Below are 24,120 nucleotides of genomic sequence, written 5' to 3'. Positions count from 1 at the left end.
GGCAACGTTCTTGTGCCTTTCATGTTTGGCTGCTTCATCAATAACCTTCATCAAACAGTCAAAGCTTGACCATGTCAAAAGATACCCAGGCCCCCCAAAATAGATAAGCACTCAAAGTTTTAAATTATTTTAATTTTATATTCTATATTATAAGCTTCTGAAAGCAATATACCACTTTCCATTTGAATAGGTTTGTAATATCTGCTTTCAACCATCTCCCTAGAAAATCCGATCATGGATTTACCAATTGCTTCTGCAGTTGTTCTGGATTTGTTTATTTTAACAAAGAATATTACAACACAAGAATAGACCTTTTGGGCCACAATATCTGTGCCAAATATCATGCCAAAACCAACTCTTATCTGCCTGTACATAATCCATATCCCTCCAATCTCTGCATATCCATGTGATTATCAAAAAGTCTCTTAAAAGCCAATATCTTATCTGCCTCCAGTCCATCCTCGACAGCGTGTTCCTGGCACTCACCACCCTCTTTCACTAGTGTGAAACTAAACTGGCCCTGCACATCTCCTTTAGAATGTGTCTCTCTTATGTTAAAGCTAAGCACTCCAGTATTTAACATTTCTATTCTGGGAAAAAGGTTCTGACTTTCGTAATCTGAAAGGTGAAGCATTTTTGTTCCTGGTTAATTTGTTTTGAAATCCTAAAACCAGCATTGTATATCATTATCTAGCTAACAATTGCAACTTTCAAAATACATTTGATCAGATATATAGATAGGAAGGTGTTAAAGCGACATGGACTTAATATGGGAAAATAGGACTAGCATACAATGCCAAATTGGTCGGCAAGGACAAGCTGGGCCGAGGGACCTGTTTCCATGCTGTGTAGCTCTGTCTCAATTACCATTTTAAAGCTTTAAAGTATAATTTACATTTTAGGGAGAACATGTCCTGAGGAATCCTGTACATGTTCTGTAGGGAGAACCCGTCTGAAAATGGGTTCTGACCTGTTATATCACCTATTTTTCTCCAGAGATGCTGCCTGACCTTCTAAGTTACTCCAGCATTTTAGGGAGAACATGTTTCCTGGCTGAAGAGTTCAGAACCAGGGTTCACATCTCAGAATAAGGGAAAGAACTACATAGGATTTTTGAGGAGGTTAAAATTCTTCTCTGAAAGCGTGGTGAATCTTTGGAATTCTGTAGCCTGACGGCTGTGGCAGCAACGTACCACAGATGAATTAGATGGATATGTTCCCATATTTGATACTGGTCTCCACAATATATAGGAGAGCGCATTATGAACAGATAATAATTATATTAAATTGAAAATGGACCGCAGAACCAACCAATTTCCGTCAGACCGCAGAACCAGACAATTTCCGTCCACCAATGCTCTCCTCCTCCTGCCAGAGCTGATCTTTGTCCTCAACAACTCTTCCTTCGACTCCTCCCACTTGCTCCAGATGCAAGGCGTAGTTATGGGTACTCGCATGGGCCCGAGCTATGCCTGCCTCTTTGTAGGGTACAGTGTTGCGTACACTGGCCCTATCCCCGAACTCTACCTCGGCTACATTGTCGACTGCATTGGTGCTACCTCCTGCACCCATGCAGAACTCACTGACTTTATCCACTTCACCATTAATTTCCACCCTGCACTCAAATTCACTTGGACCATCTCCGACATCTCCCTACCATTTCTAGATCTCACTGCCTCCATCACAGGAAACAAACTATTGACCGACATCTACTATAAACCTACTGACTCCCACAGCTATCTTGACTACACTTCTTCCCACCCTTCTTCTTGTAAAGACTCTATCCCCTACTCCCAATTCCTTCGTTTATGCCGCATCGGCGCCCAGGACGAGGTTTTCCACACCAGGTCATTGGAGATGTCCTCATTCTTTAGGGAATGGTGGTTCCCCACTTCCATTATAGATGAGACAGTAACAGGATTGGATAGCACTAACAGGATCGGTCCGAGTCGGCATGGATTTACGAAGGGGAAATCATGCTTGACTAATCTTCTGGAATTTTTTGAGGATGTAACTAGGAAAATGGACAAGGGAGAGCCAGTGGATGTAGTGTAGCTGGACCTTTAGAAAGCATTTGATAAGGTCCCACATAGGAGATTAGTGGGTAAAATTAGGGCACATGGTATTGGGGGTAGGGTGCTGGCATGGATAGAAAATTGGTTGGCAGACAGGAAACAAAGAGTAGGGATTAACTGGTCCCTTTCAGAATGGCAGGCAGTGACTAGTGGGATACCGCAAGGATCGGTGCTGGGACCGCAGCTATTTACAATATACATCAATGATTTGGATGAAGGGATTCAAAGTAATATTAGCAAATTTGCAGATGACACAAAGCTGGGTGGCAGTGTGAACTGTGAGGAGGATGCTATGAGAATGCAGGATGACGTGGGAGTGGGCAGATGCATGGCAGATAATGTTTAATGTGGATAAATGTGAGGTTATCCACTTTGGTATCAAAAACAAGAAGGCAGATTACTATCTAAATGGCGTCAAATTGGGGAAAAGGGGAAGTACAACGCGATCTGGGGGTCCTTGTTCATCAGTCTATGAAAGTAAGCATGCAGGTACAGCAGGCAGTGATGAAAGCGAATGGCATGTTGGCCTTTATAACGAGAGGAGTTGAGTATTGGAGCAAGGAGGCCCTTCTGCAGTTGTACAGGGCCCTAGTGAGACCACGCCTGGAGTATTGTGTGCAGTTTTTGGTCCCGTAATTTGAGGAAGGACATTCTTGCTATTGAGGGAGTGCAGCGGAGGTTACAAGGTTAATTCCCGGGATGGCAGGACTGTCATATGCTGAGAGAATGGAGCGGCTGGGCTTGTACCCTCTGGAGTTCAGAAGGATGAGAGGGATTCTTACAATACAATTCAATTTATTTGTCATTTGGACCCCTTGAGGTCCAAACGAAATGACGTTTCTGCAGCCATACATTACAAAACAAAAAGACCCAAGACATAACACAATTTACACAAACATCCATCACATCGCTGTGATGGAAGGCAAAAAAAACTTCTCTCCACTGCACGATTGTCCCGCGGCCATTAAAGCCACGCCGGGTGATGCAAGGTCGCACACCGGGTCTTGTTAGAGCCCCCAGCCATTCCAAGCCGCGCGGGGCGGTGCTGTAAGGCCCCGCTCCAGGTGCTCTTCAACCCTGCAACTCGGGCGGGAGAAGTCGCCGTTGCGGAAGCCCCGAAAAGCGGTCTCCCAGCAGGGACCCGCGGGCTCCCGGTGCCGCCGTCCGCCAGACCCGCAGTTGCAGCCTCCGAAGCTCCGGGGGTTGGGTGGCAGCAGTGCTCCACCACTGCTCCACCTGCTCCGGACTCGGCCAGCTCCGCGACGGTGAGGTGAGTAGTCGGTAGCTCCACAACTGGAGCCCCAGGTCATTCCTGTTGGAGGCTGCTCCACGTTGCAGCCCCAACGACAACGGAGACCCGACAAAGAGAAGGTCGGGTCTCCCGTGCAGGGAAAGATTTTAAAGTTACCCCCTCCCCCCCCACCCCCACACACATACCCCCAACAAAAAAAATAACAAAAACTACATAAAAACGAGACAAAAAATAAAAAAAACACAGACGGACTGCAGAGGCCGCTGCTGACAAGTCGCGCCGCTTATTGAAACGTATAAGATTGTGAAGGGTTTGGACACGCTTGAGGCAGGAAACGTGTTCCCGATGTTGGGGGAGTCCAGAACCAGGGGCAACAGTTTAAAAATAAGGGGTAAGTCATTTAGAACGGAGATGAGGAAACACTTTTTCTCACAGAGAGTTGTGAGTCTGTGGAATTCTCTGCCTCAGAGGCCGGTGGAGGCCGGTTCCCTGGATACTTTCAAGAGAGAGCTAGATAGGGCTCTTAAAGATAGCGGAGTCAGGGGATATGGGGAGAAGGCAGGAACGGGGTACTGATTGGGGATGATCAGCCACGATCACATTGAATGGCGGTGCAGGCTCGAAGGGTCGAATGTTTTTACCTCAACATGTTCAGTCCATATGATGGGTCCTGACCCAAGACGTCGATTGTCTATTTCCTTCCAAACATGCTGTCTTGATGAGCAAATCGAACCAGTTGGGTGAGCAGATAGCAGAGGTGAACAAAGGGAGAAGACATCAAGCGTGATAGGTATGCGAGTGACAGGTAAAGGGAACCAGATGTGGGAAGTTGATAATTTGAGACAACAATGGAGAGGGAGAGGGGGAGGGGGCTGGGAAAGGTTAACAAAGCGAGAGCCTGAGTGGACAAGTGGGAGTGAAAAAGAAACATGGGGATTGGATTACATGAAATTGGACAACTCACTGTACATACCATTCATTGGCCTGTAGGCTACCCATGCGAAATATGAGGTGCTATACTACATTACGTTTGGTCTCACTGTAGCAATGGAGAAGGCTGAGGGCAGAGAGGGAATGGGAGGTTGAAATGACAATCCAAACACAAACCAGAAGAACAACACCTTAGTCGTTAATATTGAATGTTGTCTGTTTTTTCCTTTGATTATGTTTGTACCTATCACCTACTAGCTCCTGTGTCAACACTCCCCACCCTTACACCAAAATGGAATCCGCTTATCACTCCCCAACGCCTGGACCAACCCAGCCCATCTGGTTCAATTTATTGCCTACTATCCTCTGCCTCACCTTTTCCTCATGTCTATATACTGGCAAGTCAAGAGTGTTTAATTGTCATATATACTGAAACGCAACCATGAAATACGTAGGTCTTTAACACAGTACTCAATAGATAACATCATCCATAGTCGCTAATATGGTATAGAAGCTGGGATGTAATGTTAAAATTGTACAAGGCATTGGTGAGACCAAATCTGGAGTATGGTGTACAATTTTGGTCGCCCAATTATAGGAAGGATGTCAACAAAATAGAGAGAGTACAGAGGAGATTTACTAGAATGTTCCCTGGGTTTCAACAACTAAGTTACAGAGATAGGTTGAATAAGTTAGGTCTTTATTCTCTGGTGCGCAGAAGGTTAAGGGGGGACTTGATAGAGGTCTTTAAAATTATGAAGGGGATAGACAGAGTTGATGTGGACAAGCTTTTCCCTTTGAGAATAGGGAAGATTCAAACAAGAGGACATGACTTCAGAATTAAGGGACAGAAGTTTAGGGGTAACATGAGGGGGAACTTCTTTACTCAGAGAGTGGTAGCGGTGTGGAATGAGCTTCCAGTGGAAGTGGTAGCGGCAGGTTCGTTGGTATCATTTAAAAATAAATTGGATAGGCATATGGATGAGAAGGGAATGGAGGGTTATGGTATGAGTGCAGGCAGGTGGGACTAAGGGAAAAAAGTTGTTCGGCACGGACTTGTAGGGCCGAGATGGCCTGTTTCCATGCTGTAATTGTTATATGGTTATATGGTTAATATCTCCGAGGCTTTATTAGATCCTTATGTTTGGTAAAACTCCATTAATGTGGTATGCTCGTGACTTTATTGATGCTGGACTAGTAGATTTTCCAGATAATTCACGCCTTTCAATGCACTTTTTTTTACACTTTTTTTTTGATGAACTCGGTGTGTAAAGGGACCAGGAACTAGAACCTGCTCAGTGTCAATATGAATGTACTCCAGTGTACCCAACCACCACCCCAGCTGCACCCACATACCTTCCTGCACCTTGACCAGCTGCATACTAAGCACACGGCCCAGACGCCCCAAAAACACCCTGGTCTCATGAGTGAGCAGTATGATAAATCATTATAAAATGGACCATCAATTTTTTTACTGTTCTAACCATATTGCTGTAATTTTTTATTACCTATAACCAAACCTTGAGGATAGATTCAGGGTAAGAGATTTGAAGAGGATTTGAGGGGAAATTTTTTCAGGCTAAGAGTTGGAGCACCTAGAAGGCATTGCTGGGGAGAGTGATGGAAGCAAGTCGCATTCAGCATGTAAAAGAAACTAGACGGGCACTTGAATTAACTATACATTGAAACCTATGGGCCAAGTGATGTAAGGTGGGATTAATATAAATGGGTACTTGGACGTGGTGGGCGGAATGATCTGTTTCCCTGCTGTTTGATTATATAACTATGAATTTCTTCACTTTACTAAAATTGGAGTAGGCCATTCAGCCCTTCGAGCCAGCAGTTTGTATTCTTTTGATCTTATCTATGATATGTTTATTGCTTAGTCATTGCAATAGACAATAGGTGCAGGAGTAGGCCATTCGGTCCTTCGAGCCAGCACCGCCATTCAAAGTGATCATGGCTGATCATCCACAATCAGTACCCCGTTCCTGCCTTCTCCCCGTATCCCCTGACTTCGCTATCTTTAAGAGCTCTATCTAACTCTCTCTTGAAAGCATCCAGAGAATTGGCCTCCACTGTCAGCCGAGACAGAGAATTCCACAGATTCATAACCATCTGTGTGAAAGTTTTTCCTCATCTCCGTTCCAAACGGCTTACCCCTTATTTTTAAAGAGTGGCCCCTGGTTCTGGACTGCCCCAATATCGGGAACATGTTTCCTGCCTCTAGTGTGTCCAAGCCCTTAATAATCTTATATGTTTCAATCAGATATCCTCTCATCCTTCTAAATTCCAGAGTTTACAAGCCCAGCCGCTCCATTCTATCAACATATGACAGTCCCGCCATTCCGGGAATTAACCTCGTGAACCTACGCTGCACTCCCTCAATAGCAAAAATGTCCTTCCACAAATTTGGAGACCAAAACTGCACACAATACTCCAGGTGTGATCTCACTAGGGCCCTGTACATCTGCAGAAGGACCTCTTTGCTCCTATACTGAACTCTTGTTATGAAGACCAACATGCCATTCGCTTTCTTCACTGCCTGCTGTACCTGCATGCTTACTTTCAGTGACTGATGCATGAGGACCCCAGATCTCATTGTACTTCCCCTTTTCCCAACTTGACACCATTCAGATAATAATCTGACTCCTGTTTTTGTCACCAAAGTGGATAACCTCACATTTATCCACATTAAGCAGCATCTGCCATGCATCTCAGTGCTCTCATTTAACTTTTTTTCCCTCTGTTTCCTGCCAGGCAACCTTGTCAGCTTTTTAGGTTGCCAAATGACAGTTTAGGTGGTCATTTAAGACGGCTTGCATGACACGTGCGATAATGTGCTCGGACGAAGTGCGTAGTTACCAGTCGGAATTATACTCAATGAAGCATTCACATATTATTTCTGCTTCAAATAAAGTCACAAACTAAACATATTCACCAATCAAGACATGATATATCCCACAATGACATGCAGCAAAATTATAAGACAGTATCTCAACTCTTTTTACACATTGCAATTAATGCAATTTCTATTAGTTCTTTCCACTTCCAAACAAAAATGTGGTTGGATTATTCAGCGCATGATCAACCTGTGTCAATAAATCCTGGACCATGGTAACATATATGCGTACGTATAAGTTGTGAATGTTGCTCATTAAATAACTACAGTACTGATACTCCATATTAAGAGCATTGATTTGTAGGAGAATCAATGCGAGGTGGATAGGGTGATCAGCGCAGGATGAATAGATTGGGGGGGGGGGGGGTTGAGAAGTGGTCCCAGGCTAAGGGGGGGGAGGGGGGGGGGGAGGGGGGGGGGGGGGGGGGAGGGGGGGGGGGGGGGGGGAGGAGAGGGGGGGGGGGGAGGAGGGGGGGGGGGGGAGGAGAGGGGGGGGGGGGAGAGGGGGGGGGGGGAGTAGAGGGGGGGGGGGGGGAGTAGAGGGGGGGGGGGATGAGGGGGGGGGGGGGGAGAGGGGGAGGGGGGGGGGGAGGGGGGGGGGGGAGAGAGAGAGAGAGAGAGAGAGAGAGAGAGAGAGAGAGAGAGACCTTGGCCGTTGGGAACTCCTCGCCACCGCCTCCCTCCGCCAGCCAACAGCAAGGTGCGGGGCAGAGCGCACCCCGCCCGCCCTGATAACGACCGCTGTTTGTAAACCCACTAACGGCGCATTCAATACAAACCCTCCTCCCTGCCTCGGCGTGCGGGAGGGTTTGTATTGAAAGCGCGGGTTTGCAAGCAGCGGCCGCTATCGGGGCGGGCGGGGAGCGGGAGGAGGTGGAGATGGAGCCGCTGTTCGGGGCCCGTCATTCCCTCACCCCGCACCTAGTATCTTTACCACGCAATACAGCCGTCACCGCCGACACAAAATGTTGCGTTCCTTTTCTCCATAGATGCTGCCTGACCCGCGGAGTTACTCCAGTTTTTTGTGTCTGTCTTCGGTTCAAACCAGTATCTGGTTGCCAAGCCGGGCAAAATGACTCGGTGTTGAGGTTGCCTAGCGGCGCTTTGAGTGGTCAGTGGCACCCGGGCAACCGTTAATTTCGAGCCCTGGAATCTGCCTCCCTGTTTTTGCTACCAAAGTGGATAACCTCACATTTATCCGCATTAAACTTCATCTGCCATGGATCTGCCCACTCCCCCAACCTGTCCAAGTCACCCTGCATTCTCATAGCATCCTCCTCACAGTTCACACTGCCACCCAGCTTGTGATCTGCAAATTTGCTAATGTTACTTTTATGTTTCTCCAGCTACTCTGGTTTCCTACCATGTCGTAAAGATGTGTTGATAGGTTAATTGGCCACTATAAATTACTACTTGATAAATGAGCAAGCAGTAGAATCTGGGGTGGAGTTTGTGGGAATGTGAGGGGAATAAAAACTGATAAGGATTAATGCAAACGAGTGCTTAATGATCCAAGCAAACTCTGTGGGTTGAATGGTCTGTGTTTCTCTGCTTGATGACTAAATACAGTTAAAAAAGGAATGGTCATTCTCTTCATTAGATTTGTTTTAAAATCCACCAAAGGGAAATCCAAATAAAGAGGCTATAATCCTAATATAGTTTTTAATAAATCATTTTGGGAATTCAGTAGAGCATTTTTGACCAGAAAGTATTTGAATGTGTAAAGCGGTAACAGAAAGCATACGAGGGAGAAAATATAGAATCGTATGATGTGGTTAAATGAAGAGGGTTAAGGGGAAGCATGTGTGGTGTGTAAACACCACGAGAGCTCGTGGGCTAAATGACATTCCCTGCTGTATAATTATGTAGTCAAATCTTGAACAGTCCCTGTCATTTGAGAAAGGATGGAGGAAAGGAGATGATAAACAAGATTGTCTTAGCCAAGGGCTTAGAAAAATAGATAACCTGCAATGCTGTTTTAATAAGTATAGCTGCAGTCAAAGATTTTGGGACGTTTTCCCTTGTGTAGTCTAATCAGCATATAGAATAAATGCACTATTTAATAATGTTAGGAATTGTATTATGGACTCCTGTAGTCACTGGGAATTAGAGGAAGAAATATGCAGGGCGATCACTTTCTAAATATTGATTGTGATTGCCATAATGGTAAGGATTTGCATGGGGTGGAATTTGTTGTGTGTTCACAGAGATTTGTTCAAATAATATGCGAAGAGGCAAAACTCAACCTCCTTATGGGAAATAAGACAGGACAAGATGTTAGTAGGGGAGTATTTTACCCGTGACCATATTCTATTTGTTTTAAAATAGTTATGGAAAAGAATAGGAGTGATCCAAAAGTTGAAGTCCTAAGGACAATTGTGAGAAGCAGTACGAAACCCTGGAAGACAAGAGATGTTGAGGCTCTGGTCAAGAAAAAGGAGGAATATGTCAGGTGTAGGTGGCTGGGATCAAGTGAATCCAACAAGGTTTCAAGTTCAGTTTATTGTCACATGTACCAATTAAGGTACAGTGAAATTCCATACAGCCATACAAAAAAAAAAGTATCAAGACACACAACTACATAAAAGTTAACATAAACATTCACCACAGCGGATTCCCCACGTTCCTCACTGTGATGGAAGGCAATAAAGTCCAAGCTTCTTCCTCTTTTATTCTCCTGCGGTTGGGGCAGTTGAACCATTCACAGTCGGGGCGATCGAAGCTCCCGCAGCTGGCGGTCGACGCCCTCGCGTCAGGACGGTCGAAACTCCTGCGGCTTGGAGTTCCTGCAGTCGGTCTCTACCAGAGAACGCAAGCTCCGTAATGTTAAAGTCCGTAGGCCCTCGCAGTTGGAGCCCCAAAGCCGATCCCCGGCCGGGATCGCGAGCTCCGTGATGTTGTCCGCAGGTTCCGCGGTGGAGCTCTTGAAGTCGTTCTCCTTTGAGGAGTATAGGGGGTGTAGTAGTAAAGAGAAAAATCAGGAGGTCAAAAAAGGGACATGAGATATCTATAGCAGATAAGGTAAAAGCAAATCCAATTAAATTCTATATGTATATTAAGGGCAAAAGAGTAACTGGGGAGAGAATATGACCCTTCAAAGATCAACAAAGAGCCACAGAACATGGGCGAGATGTGAAATGAATATTTGCGGATGACACTAAAATTGTGGTATAGTGGACAGTAAAGAAGGTTATCTAAGATTACAAAGGTATCTTGATCTGGGCCAAGATTACAAAGGGATCCCAGTTTACAAAGGGATCAACTGGGTCAAAGGGTTGAGGAATGGCAGGTGGAGTTTAATTTGGATAAATTCGAGGTGTTGCATTTTGGTAAGGCAAAGAAGGGCAGGACTTGCATAGTAAATGATAGGGCCCCAGGTAGTGCTGTAGAACGGAGAATTAGGAGTGCAGGTGCATTGTTCCATGAAGACGTTTGGCACCCTAGCCCTCATTGATCAGAATATTTTTCAGGAATTGGGACACAAACTGGACATGGAATCTTGATCAAAACACAAGCAAGTCACGCAGTGTCCTGGAGCGAATCAATAGGCAACGTTCTAGGTCAGGACTCTCCTCAGAGTGAATGTGGTGGGTTGGGGAGGGGGGGTGGGGCGGGGCGGGTGAAATAGGTAGAAAAGAGGTAGGGTGGGACAAAGCTTGGCAAGTAATGTGGATACAGATGAGGGGGGGGGGGGTGATTGGCAGATGGGTGGACAAAGGCTAGAGATGAAAAGGAGACAAAAAGTGTACTGTGTGTAGTTCAGGTCCCGAGCTATAGAAAGGCCTGGGTAGAGTGAATGTGGAGGGGATGTTTCCACTCGTGGGAGAGACAATAGACAATAGGTGCAGGAGTAGGCCATTCGGCCCTTCGAGCCATTCAATATGATCATGGCTGATCATCCCCAATCAGTACCCCGTTCTTGCCTTCTACCCATATCCCCTGGCTCCGCTATCTTTAAGAGCCCTAACTAGCTCTCGCTTGAAAATATCCAGAGAACCAGCCTCCACCGCCCTCTGAGGCAGAGAATTCCATGGAGTCACAACTCTCTGTGTGAAACTAGACTAGGACCAGAGGCCATATCCTCAGAATAAAAGGGCATATCTTGAGGAGGAATTTCTTTACTCAGAGGGTGGTGAATCTGTGGAATTAATTGCCACAGACAGCTGCGGAAGCCAAGTCAATGGATATTTTTAAGGTGGAGATTGACAGAATTTGATTAGAAAGGGTATCAGGAGTTATGGGGCGAAGGCAGTAGAATGGAGTTGAGAGGGAACGATAGGTCAGCCATGATTGAAATGTCAGATTGGACGATGGGCCAAATGGCCTCATTCTGTTCCTTGAACTTATGAAGTCATTCATTTTGAAAGAGTGCAGAAGAGATCAACCTGGATGTTACCTGAGCGTGTGGGCTTGCGTTATAGGGAGAGTTTGGATAGGCTGGGACCTTTTTCTTTGGAGTGCAGGAGGCTGAGGAGTGATCTTATTGAGGTGTACAAGATCATGAGGGGCATGGATGTAGTCAACACTCACTTTCATTTTTCCACACTGGAAAATGCTAAACAGGGGGGCATAGGCTTAAAGTGAGATGGAAAAGATTTGAGGGACCCCTAGGGGCAACATTCTTATTCAGTGAGTGGACCATATCTGGAAGGACCTGCTAATGGAAGCTGTGGAAGCAGAAAGACATTTCAATAGATACATGAATAGAACAGGTTTAGATGGATATGGGCCAAGTGCAGGCAAATCTTTTAGGTGGCGCGACCGACGTTGCAGCGGCCTCTGCAGTCCGTCTGTCATTATTTTATTTTTTGTCCCGTTGAGTGTATAGTTTGTCGTGGTTTTTTAAAAATTGTTTTTAACTGTGTATGTGTGGGGGGTGGGAGAAACTTTTAAATCTCTTCCCTGCACCGGAGACCCGACCTTTTCCCTGTCGGGTCTCCGTTGTCGTTGGGGTCTAGCACCGTGAAGCGGACTCTAATCGGAACGACCTGGGGACTCCAGTCGCGGAGCCTGCGGACTCACCAGCGTGGAACTGGCTGGCTTCGGAGGGTGGGGAGCTGTGGTGGCGCGCTGCTGCGGCCCGACTCCGAAGCTTCGGAGGCTCCAGCCGCAGGCCCGCTAGATGGTGACATTGGGAGCTCGCGAGTCCCTGGTGGGAGACTGTTTTTCGGAGCTCCCACAACGGCAACTTCTCCCACCCGAATTGCGGGGTTGAAGGCGACCCGGAGCGGGGCCTTACATCGCCCGGCGCGGCTTTAATGGCCGCCGGGGGCTCCAACATCAAGACCCAGGCAGGGCCTTACATCGCCTAGCGCGGCCTTAATGACCGCAGGACTTACCATCGCTAGCCCGCCGGGGGCTCGAACATCAAGACCCAGGCAGGAGCTTACATCGCCCGGCACGGCTTTAATAGCTGCGGGACTTGCCATCGCCCATCGGGGGCTTTGACATCGGGAAAATAATGGAGAGCAGGGGAGAGACAAGACTTCGCCTTCCATCACAGTGAGGAGGAGATTCACTGTGATGAATGTTTGTGTAAATTGTGTTGGTGTGTGTCTTGGTTCTTTTCTTGTTGTATGACTGCAGAAACCAAATTTCGTTTGAACTTCATTTGAGTTTCAAATGACAATAAACGGTATTGTATTGTAAATGGGACAAGCCAAATATACCAATTTGGTCAGCATGACAAGGTGGGCTGAAAGGCCTGTTCCTGTGCTATATAGCTCTGTTGCTTTATGGGTGATGAACAATGGACTGCTAATTTATTGTTGATATATAACAAATAATTATAATTTATATTTTCACTTTTTTGTTTTCTGTCAATTCTGTTTTTTTGATGATTTGAGATGAAAGCAAACTTTAAACAATTTGTTCCTGGGAAAGAGGAATACAATAGAAACCTTTGTTCAGCACATCCTGTTTGTATCATGATGATAATCAAAGCTTCTAATTAGGTATAATAAGAACAGTTTGCAGTGTCAGCAACTCCATACACTCAGGATAGAGAGGAATAGCAATGTATAGGTTGTGCCAACATGCAGTGTTTTGTTGCATGGTGCATTTTCTTTTTTACTAAAATTCTGAAAGCATACATGCAAAAATAATATTCCTTCAGAGCAAACCCAATGTATGCCTGGTCCCCAATTAAAATGTCTTTGAGACTATTCAGAGGTTTGCCATCCTGCACAGTAGTTTCAAGAAATGGGTAAACATTACAATTTCCATAAATATGTAAATATTTTATAAAACAAAAGAAATAAAAACAAATAAAACTGCAGTGTTGGAAATCTTAAATAAAAATTGATATTGCTGCAAAGGCAAATGAGCCATTGTTTCAGTTTGCTATCCCCCTCTATTTATTTATTCCTTGATTCCATCCTTTCTTCTCAGGTTCGATGCCTTCCCATTTATATCCCCGACACCTTTGATGCCCTCTGCCTTTTTGATGTGTTCCAATTCCCTGGTCACAATTGGTCATCTTTACAATGCACAAACAATCCCTTTACATTTCTATCCCAGACCAGGACCTTCTACTTCTTCCTTGTATAGAGGCTCAACCCGTAACCCTGCACCAGAGTGTAGGAAAGAACTGCAGATGCTGGTTTAAATCGAAGGTTGACACAAAATGCTGGAGTAACTCAGCGGGGCAGGCAGCATCACTGGAAAGAAGCAATGGCCGACGTTTTGGTTCGAGACCCTTCTTCAGACTGATGTCAGGGGAGTGGGCGGGACAAAGATAGAATGTAGTCGGAGACGGTAAAACGTGGGAGAATTGGAAAGGGGGAGTGGATGGAGAGAGAGGGACAGCAAGGGCTATTTGAACTTGGAGAAGTCAATGTTCATACCGTTGGGGTGTAAGCTACCCAAGCGAAATATGAGGTGCTGTTCCTCCAATTTGCACTGGGCCTCACTCTGACAATGGAGGAGGCCAAGGACAGAAAGGTCTGATTGGGAATGGGAGGTGCAGTTGAAGTGCTGAACAACCGGGAGCTCAAGTAGGTTAACGTGGAATGGGCGGAGGTGTTCAGCGAAATGATCGCCGAGCCTGCGCTTGGTCTCACCGATGTACAGAAGTTGACACATGGAAGAGTAGATAAAATTGGAGGAGGTGCAAGTGAACCTCTGCTGCACCTAGAAAGGGGGGGGGGGAAGGTAAAGGGACAGGTCTTGCATCTCCTGCTGCAGGGGAAAGTAACTGGGGAGGGGGTGGTTTGGGTTGGAAACAGGGGGTTCCCTCTTCCATTATAGATGAGGCTCTTACTAGGGTGTCCTCGATATCCCGCAGCTCCACTCTTGCTCCCCCTCCCCCTATTCTCAACAAGGACTGAGTCCCCCTTGTCCTCATCTTCCAACCCATCAACCGTCGCACATAGCATATAATCCTCCAACACTTTTGTCACTTCCAATGGGATCCCACTACTGGCCATGTCTTCCCATCTCCACCCCTTTCTGCTTTCAGCAGAGACTGTTCCTTCTGCAACTCCCAGGTACTTTCCCCTGCAACCGCAGGAGATGCAACACCTGTACCTCCCCCCTCGACTCCATCCAAGGACCCCAACAGTCTTTTCAGGTGAGACAGAGGTTCACTTGCACCTCCTCCAACCTCATCTACTGTATCCGTTGTTCCAGGTGTCAACTTCTGTATATCGGCGAGACCAAGCGCAGGCTCAGCGATCGTTTCATTGAACACCTCCGCTCAGTCCGCCTTAATCTACGTGATCTCCCAGTTGCTCAGCACTCAATTTCCCCTCTCATTCCGAATCTGACCTTTCTGTCCTGGGCCTCCACCATTGAGTGAGGCCCAGAGCAAATTAGAGGAACAGCACCTCATATTTTGCTTGGGTAGCTTACACCCCAGCGGTATGAACATTGACTTCTCCAACTTCAAATAGCCCTTGCTTTCCCTCTCTCTCCAGCCCCTCCCCTTCCCAGTTTTCCCACCAATCTTACTGTCTCTGACTACATTCTATCTTTGTCCCGCCCATTCCTCTGGCATCAGTCTGAAGAAGGGTCTCAACCCAAAACGCCACCCATTCCTCCCCACCACCAGTGCATCTTTTCACCTGGCTGAACTAATTTCAACTTATCTTTCAACACCACTCACTTTCTCTATATCATGAGTGTTTCCATGGGAACTCACGTGAGCCCAAGCCTCTGGGTCTGCATTTCCGTATCCGTCATCTCTCCTTTTCACAGCATCTTCCGATGCAGGATATGCAACACCTGTCCTTTTCCCCTCCCACTATCCAGGGACCAAACAGTACTTTGAAGTGAAGGAGAGGTTTGTTTGCACTTCCTTCAATCTGGTGCATTATATTCAGTACTCACATTATGGTTTCCTCTGGAAGACGTGTTGATTTTGAAGGGGCATCTCTTGTTTCACGATTCTTGCCAGTTTAATTCTCCATCGACAGCATGGCCTAGGTGGTGTGGGTCTTTGATAATGCAAAGCCTCCTGTAGATCTCTGATGTTGGGGAAGTCAATACCTCTTAATTTATCGGATAATGTCCACCACTTCCTATAGTCTTCTTTGTTCTTAGAAACATAGAAACATAGAAATTAAGTGCAGGAGTAGGCCATTCGGCCCTTCGAGCCTGCACCGCCATTCAATATGATCATGGCTGATCATCCAACTCCGTATCCCGTACCTGCCTTCTCTCCATACCCTCTGATCCCCTTAGCCACAAGGGCCACATCCTACTCCCTCTTAAATATAACCAATGAACTGGCCTCGACTACCCTCTGTGGCAGGGAGTTCCAGAGATTCACCACTCTCTGTGTGAAAAAAGTTCTTCTCATCTCGGTTTTAAAGGATTTCCCCCTTATCCTTAAGCTGTGACCCCTTGTCCTGGACTTCCCCAATATCGGCAGCAATCTTCCTGCATCTAGCCTGTCCAACCCCTTAAGAATTTTGTAAGTTTCTATAAGATCCCCTCTCAATCTCCTAAATTCTAGAGAGTATAAACCAAGTCTATCAAGTCTTTCTTCATAAGACAGTCCTGACATCCCAGGAATCAGTCTGGTGAACCTTCTCTGCACTCCCTCTATGGCAATAATGTCCTTCCTCAGATTTGGAGACCAAAACTGTACGCAATACTCCAGGTGTGGTCTCACCAAGACCCTGTACAACTGCAGTAGAACCTCCCTGCTCCTATACTCAAATCCTTTTGCTATGAAAGCTAACATACCATTCGCTTTCTTCACTGCCTGCTGCACCTGCATGCCCACTTTCAATGACTGGTGTACCATGACACCCAGGTCTCGCTGCATCTCCCCTTTTCCTAGTCTGCCACCATTTAGATAATAGTCTGCTTTCCTGTTTTTGCCACCAAAATGGATAACCTCACATTTATCCACATTATACTGCATCTGCCAAACATTTGCCCACTCACCCAGCCTATCCAAGTCACCTTGCAGTCTCCTAGCATCCTCCTCACAGCTAACACTGCCCCCCAGCTTAGTGTCATCCGCAAACTTGGAGATATTGCCTTCAATTCCCTCATCCAGATCATTAATATATATTGTAAATAGCTGGGGTCCCAGCACTGAGCCTTGCGGTACCCCACTAGTCACTGCCTGCCATTGTGAAAAGGACCCGTTTACTCCTACTCTTTGCTTCCTGTTTGCCAGCCAGTTCTCTATCCACATCAATACTGAACCCCCAATGCCGTGTGCTTTAAGTTTGTAAACTAATCTCTTATGTGGGACCTTGTCGAAAGCCTTCTGGAAGTCCAGATACACCACATCCACTGGTTCTCCCCTATCCACGCTACTAGTTACATCCTCGAAAAATTCTATAAGATTCTTGCGCAATCAAGTTACCGAACCAAGCCAAAATGCTACCTGTCAGTATGGCCTCTATTGTTTACCTGTTCAATGGAGTATTTGGAATCATTCTGAATCTCCTCAATCTTCTGACAAAATAAAGGAATTGATGAGCTTTCTTTGTGATTGCATCAATGTCCTGAGCCCAGCACAGGTCTTCAGAGATATTCATGCCCAGCAACATGAAAATGTTCACTGCTGTCCCATCGATGAAGGCAGGTTCTTGGATCCTTGGCTTTTGTCCTGAAGTCAACAATCAGCTCTTTGGTTTTAGAAAATGCTGGAATCATTAAGAAGGTCAGGGAGCATCAGTGGAGAGAAGTTTTTCTCTCTTTCCCAGTACTGACAAAAGGTCACTAACTGTGAATTTTAACTCTGGATATAAGGAACTGTGTATGTTAGTTTATATTTTTTTTTAAAGACACAAAAAGAGAAACAATGGGTCAGGCAGCATCTCTGGAGAACATGGATAAGTGACATTTCTGGTTGTATCCTTCTTCAGACTGATTTAACGTTTTTTTTCCTCCACAGATGGTGCCTGACCCGTTGAATGTTTCCAGTATTTTCTGTTTTAATTTCAGTTTTTTTTCAGCTTCTGCAATGTTTAATTTTACATTTCCTGTTACTCGATGACCAAATGCAGCAGTAGGTAGCATAGAGCAAAGCTCAAAAAGCAGCTTAGGCAAAATGAATATAAAATTATGGAGACAGTGGAAATCCAAAATAAAACAGACATTTCAGAATAGTCAGCAAATGAGGCAACCTGTGAGAAGATAAATACAGCTAATATTTCATGTCCAAGACCTCTCCATACACCTTGTTCACTTAACCTCACACTCTGCCCATCCCTGCTTTTGCCCACTCCCTTCCCCCACCCACAACCAACCCAGCTCACTTATTTGATCTCTTGCATGTTTATTAATGATTATTAACATTACAGCAATTGCAACTATTCTAAATATTTGAAAATATAAGTGTTGTTTCTCCCTGGCATCTTTAAAACATCATGCCAAATAAATGGGCTCAGATTTATTTTAGCAAATTCCCCAATGTAAATTTTGGGGTGTTCCAGCACGTTTGTGCTCTTAAATTTGACTGCATGCAAGTTTAAGACTTATGTGGAAAATCCACCCATGAAATAACCACCAATGAAATGAAGTTCAATCAAACATTATTGGACTTTATCTTGTTCTAAATGTTGTACCCTTTATCATTTATCTGTGCACTGTGGACAACTTAATTGTAATCATGTTTAGTCTTTTCGTTCGACTGGATAGCATACAATAAAAAGCTTTTCATTGTATGTCGGTACACATGACAATAATAAAGTGAACTGATTATTTCCAGCAGATTTTATCCATATATTATTACGGAAATATAATATATAATGGATACAATATTTGAAAATGTTGTTTAAAACATCTGTGCATTTCATTTTATGTATGAATTCTTTAGTTTTAAATCACCATTGTATTAAGTGAATGATTGTTTAGATACGAGATGTTTAAATATTGGAATAGTTTTTTGTTGTCATTTTCAGGGAGAGAAGAACAATGGCTTTGATGTTCTTTACCATAATATGAAACATGGTCAAATATCAACAAAGGATTTGGCAGACTTCATACGAGAGAGGTATTTCATTATTTTAAGGACATTACAAATCTATTGAACAGTGGTGGTTTTTCAAACTTTAAAGTTCAAATTTTAAATGTTTGATTTTATAACCTTGCAATTTGAGATTGAAAATTTATTTTACCTTCTGTGAAAAAGCATAAAGCAGCATTGCATACCCAAGAACAAACATTGAAATAAAATGAAAATACAGGCAATTGATTTTTGCATTCTTGAAAATGTCTTTCAATAATTTGATGTTTACTGTCTTAAAAATTGCAACTATATAGCATCAACATCATTTGTATGGTTTAAATCCATATTTTATGTCCAGTATGCACACCAATTGTAAAAAAAATCTTACGGGCCTGTCCCACTTAGGCGACTGCAGGAGACTATGCAGTCGTCACATGTTCCTGGGTGGTTGCCGGGTCGTCACCTTCATGGTCGTGAGGAGTTCCCGCATTCTGGGAACTAGTCGTGGCCTCATTCTGGTTGCCGCAAATTTTTCAACATGTTGAAAAATTAGCGGCGACCAGAATGAAGCCGTCATGGAGAGTAGCGAGGTGGTTCGCCAGGAGGTCCTAGTGGGTTGCCAGGAGGTCGAAGGTTCTCGTAGGTTGTAGCCGGGGCTGACCGGTGAATTTCATTGGCTCATTGGGGCAAAAAAAGGTAGGCAGTAGTTTTCAGAACCAAGGGATAACAACAAGGATAATGTTAAATGTCTGCCGAGCTTCACAGCTGTGTATCTCTGTCTTCTTAAAAGTTGTCTCCACTGCTTATTCCCCTTCTCCCCCCTCTTCTAAAGGACTTACCGTACACTGTGTAGCAATGTTACAAAATTTTGAGATTTTAAAATTCAAGTCTGCAATTTATCCCATCAGATAAAGCATAAAAATAAGTTTAATTTGACACCTAATTCACTTTCATATCTCAAGTATTAAAAAAGTTATGGCCATTTTCATACTCGGAAATGAGCATCTTGTTCCCTATTGATTTTCTATGGACATAACAAAAAAGCTGTGATCGTGAACAGTCAAAACGCCATAACTTTCTTAAAAATTAAGAGAACTGAATGAAATTTTCAGTTATCATAGATTGAAGCATTCTGAAACAAATATAAAATAATCTTACTTGGATGACCTGAAATTAAAGCATATAATTAGTTAGTTACCTAATTGTAGCTAATTTCAGACTTCAATTACTAGATCTAAACATCTATCCATTTCTTGCTAAATGATTAACATTTTTAAATAGCCTAAATGTCCAAGTAATATTCACAAATAATTCACAATAAAACATGATTTTTAAATCTCATTTACATTAATTTATAGGCCAAATGGAAGGAATTTAGTGTTCAATTGCTGTAAATAAATGCCCATTTAAATCAGCTTTCTAGTGGGATCCTGTGAACGCGCTGGTTTAGAACGTTCACATTGCGGTAGATTTGTGCCTCAAATGCCGAGAAAAATACTGCGGGATATAATGGGTCCAAAATGAGCTACTCGCAATATTAAACTTGGTATAAAGGGATCTTAAGAAGCCCTTTTTAATGTAAAAATATGCAGCATACCTTCAGTTGTTTGCTTTATGAGACCCTGACGGTTGCTGGTGGTCGCGGGTTTAGAGATTGATTTTTAAACTACTATAATTATTATTCAAGGCCTTTAAAACTGATAATAGCTTTTGCGACGGGGTCTTCCAGCGATTTTTCGTTAATAATTAACTAGGCTGAACATCTTCGATTGGAACAGCCTAGAGAAAATCGCGTTTTAAACCCGCCCCCCTCTAAACGGCGCCAAAATCGCGCACACCCGCAGCGACAGATTTTCAGTGACGCTTCAGGTAGGCTTTCCAACATACCTACACTGTGCTTTAGCCATCTTAATTACAGCGCCAACCTTCCCGTTCATTGCAGTATGTGCACCTTGGCTTTGCACTGTGTGAATTTCACCCAGATAGCGCTCCCCCCGCTTGCCCTGTCCCCCGCCTGCATAATGGGCTGGTGAAGGAAGGTGTGTGAGTGTGTTGCTGAGTTTTTTTAAATCATGCCAGTAGCTGGGCCGATAACTGAGTGCATACATATTATTAAGACTTATTTGTGATGGCGTAGTTTGAGGTGCTACACAACAAACAATAATGGTGGAAACATCTGGAGTTTGAAAGACTGGCATGTTTGTAGGTTAATTGGCTTCCGTAAATTGCCACTATTGTGCAGGATGCGCAACTGGGATAACAGGTTATCTTTTCTTCGGTGCAGACTCGGTGAGCCGAAGGGCTTGTTTCCACTGTATCTATAAACTAAACATAAACATAATCACTCATGACGGCTTAATTTTTACACTGCACCACTTTTTTCTAGTATTCTCAACCAACAATACTTTCTCACTCTGCACACCATCATGATATCATGAAAACTAATTTTCAATCATCCTTCCTCAAAGGCTAATGTATCCTTCCTAAAGTGTGAACCCAAGAATCACATAGCTCCTCGGTGTGGCAAGACCAGGATATGTACAGTTGTAATTTCTACTCACTTAATTATTCTAACTCTCTGAATACAAATGTGAACATTCCATGAGCTTTCTTGATTATTTTTTTGTCTCCATCCATGACGTTTTAATAACAATGCAAATGTATCCCTCAGTCCTTCTGAAAGAAAAGCCTCTGTTTATTTTCCACCATTTAGAAACAACTCTGTTTGAATAACCAACCTCACATTGATCTTCATCTGTTTTGTTCATTCATGAAACATATTAAAATCTCTTTTTCAAATTGCTTGAAACTAAACTGCTTCCTTTGCCATCTTTCTGTCATTGGCAAATTTAGATATGTTTTTTTTAATCCCAGTATCCTAATCATTTATAATTATGGTATGTGGCTGTGATCTAGTTGCAACCACAGCACAAGGAATCTTACCTGTCAGAACCTGCCAGTGTAAGTGGCTGCTCATTATCCTTCCCTCTGTCTCTGCCATGCGAACAATATCCAAGCATGGCCTGCTCAATAATGAGTTTTAACTTGCATTAAATTTCCTTACAAAGGACTTCATCAGATGTCTCCTGAAATCAATATTAATAACATCCATAAACATTATTCTGTTCAGAACTTTAGTTACTTTAAAAGATGCAATCAGCTTTATGAAGCTTGACCTACCTTTACAAATTCCCACAGCCTCCTTCTAATCAACTAACTGAAAGTTTCCAGGATGTTCAGTCACTTTATCCTTAATTATGGAATGAATAAGTTCTCCTCAAAGATTCAGGCTAACTGTAATTACCTGAAGTCTCTTTCTCATCTTAAATAACAAAATGATATGTATAATTATCTAACTTAATGGAACTTCACAAATCAAGAGAAGTTTGAAAGATTATACTCAGGAAATCTCTAATAATTTCATCATTTTTCTTTAAAGCTTTGAAATGGAAACTAATTTTCCCATGGTGCTGCCACTCTTTAGGGCTGTCATGTCTTTTCAAACAATTTCTGGTATTTTTTGTGAGTTCCCAATCCCAATACCGGTTTCTTTGTAATGTACAGCATGCAACCCTCTTTCCCTATTGTTAATACTGGCACAAATAATGATTCAATATATTTGTTATTTCCTTGTCATTTACAAAACCATTTAAATTAATTTTCCACATGATTTTGTCAATTTTCAGCTTGCAGCTGACATCTTTTTCATAATATTATGGTAAAAATATTTATCTTAGCAAGTTTATTTTCATTCTCTGCCTTTACAATTGCGATTGGTTCTCATTTTCTGTTAGTACCAATTGGCAGATTTAGTTTTGCATTTTCCTTTTTCTTTTAATGCTGCCATTTACTTCATTGCTCAACTAAGTTCAAAAATGATTTGGCTATATCTATATTTTTCTATTATTGATTCATTTGCTGAATAAAGGGAAAGTGTCTTTCAAATTCAAACATTTTGCTTTTTTGTTTCTCAATCGCATGTTGAGTCTATTATCACTGATCAATTGTACTAATAGACAATAGGTGCAGGAGTAGGCCATTCGGCCCCTCGAGCCAGCACCGCCATTCAATGTAATAATGGCTGATCATCCACAATCAGTACCCCGTTCCTGCCTTTTCCCTATATCCCTTGACTCCGCTATCTTTAGGAGCTCTATCTAACTCTCTCTTGAAAGCATCCAGGGAATGGGCCTCCACCACCCTCTGAGGCAGAGAATTCCACAGACTCACAACTCTCTGTGCGAAAAAGTATTTCCTCATCTCTGTTCTAAATGGCTTACCCCTTATTCTTAAACTGTGGCCCCTTGCTCAGTAAACCCCCCAACATCGGGAACATGTTTCCAGCCTCTAACGTGTCCAAACCCTTAATAATCTTATATGTTTCAATAAGATCCCCCTCTCATCCTTTTAAATTCCAGAGTATACAAGCCCAACAGCTCCATTCTATCAACATATGACAGTCCCGCCATCCCAGGAATTAACCTTGTGAACCTACGCTGCACTCCCTCAACAGCAAGAATGTCCTTCCTCAAATTTGGAGACCAAAACTGCACACAGTACTCCAGGTGGGGTCTCACTAGGGCCCTGTAGAAGGACCTCTTTGCTCCTATACTCAACTCCTCTTCATATGAAGCCCAACATGCCATTTGCTTTCTTCACTGCCTGCAGTACCTGTATGTTTACTTTCAGTGACTGATGAACAAGGACCCCCAGATTGTACTTCCCATTTTCCCAACTTGACACCATTTAGATAATAATCTGCCTTCCTGTTTTTGCCATCAAAGTGGATAACCTCATATTTATCCACATTAAACTGCATCTGCCATGCATCGGCCCACTCACCCAACCTATCCAAGTCACCCTGCATCTTCATAGCATCCTCCTCACAGTTCACACTGCCACTCAGCTTTGTGTCATCTGCAAATTTGCTAATGTTACTTTTAATCCCTCCGTCTAAATCTTTAATATATATTGTAAATAGCGAGCCTTGTGGTACCCTGCTAGTCACTGCCTGCCATTCTGAAAGGGACCCGTTAATCCCTACTCTTTGTTTCCTGTCTTCCAACCAATTTTCTATCCATGTCAGCACCCTACCCCCAATACCATGTACTCTAAATTTACCCACTAATCTCCTATGTGGGACCTTATCAAATGCTCTCTGAAAGTTCAGGTACACTACATCCACTGGCTCTCCCTTGCCCATTTTCCTAGTTACATCCTCAAAAAATTCTAGAAGATTAGTCAAGCATGATTACACTACATCCACTGGCTCTCCCTTGTCCATTTTCCTAGTTACATCCTCAAGAAATTCCAGAAGATTAGTCAAGCATGATTTCCCCTTCGTAAATCCATGCTGGCTCGGACCGATCCTGCTACTGCTATACAAATATGCCGCTATTTCATCTTTTATAATTGACTCCAGCACCTTCTCCACCACCGATGTCAAGCTAACTGGTCTATAATACAGAGGCTACTCCCAAGAGACTTATTTACCGGTCAAGCTTTGTTTGATATTGTTGTGCAAAGCACTTTGGGGATGTTGTCCCAT

At 43.8% G+C, this 24,120-nt stretch overlaps 1 protein-coding gene across 5 annotated transcripts in view; it reads left to right on the top strand.

Moving 5' to 3' along the window:
* The window catches only part of fcho2 (FCH and mu domain containing endocytic adaptor 2), a 159,854-nt gene that overhangs the window by 11,629 nt on the left and 124,105 nt on the right, over nucleotides 1-24,120 (top strand). For all 5 annotated transcript variants that reach the window (XM_033018685.1, XM_033018684.1, XM_033018686.1 and 2 more), the window contains exon 2: nucleotides 18,526-18,617. In XM_033018685.1, coding sequence (XP_032874576.1) covers nucleotides 18,526-18,617 — 92 coding nt within the window. The remainder of the gene's footprint in view (nucleotides 1-18,525; nucleotides 18,618-24,120) is intronic.

The sequence above is a fragment of the Amblyraja radiata genome, chromosome 3 (assembly GCF_010909765.2).
Source record: "Amblyraja radiata isolate CabotCenter1 chromosome 3, sAmbRad1.1.pri, whole genome shotgun sequence".
Classification (NCBI taxonomy): Eukaryota; Metazoa; Chordata; class Chondrichthyes; order Rajiformes; family Rajidae; genus Amblyraja; species Amblyraja radiata.
Note: the sequence above shows the minus strand (reverse complement) of the source record. Positions and strands in the feature narration are given on the sequence as shown.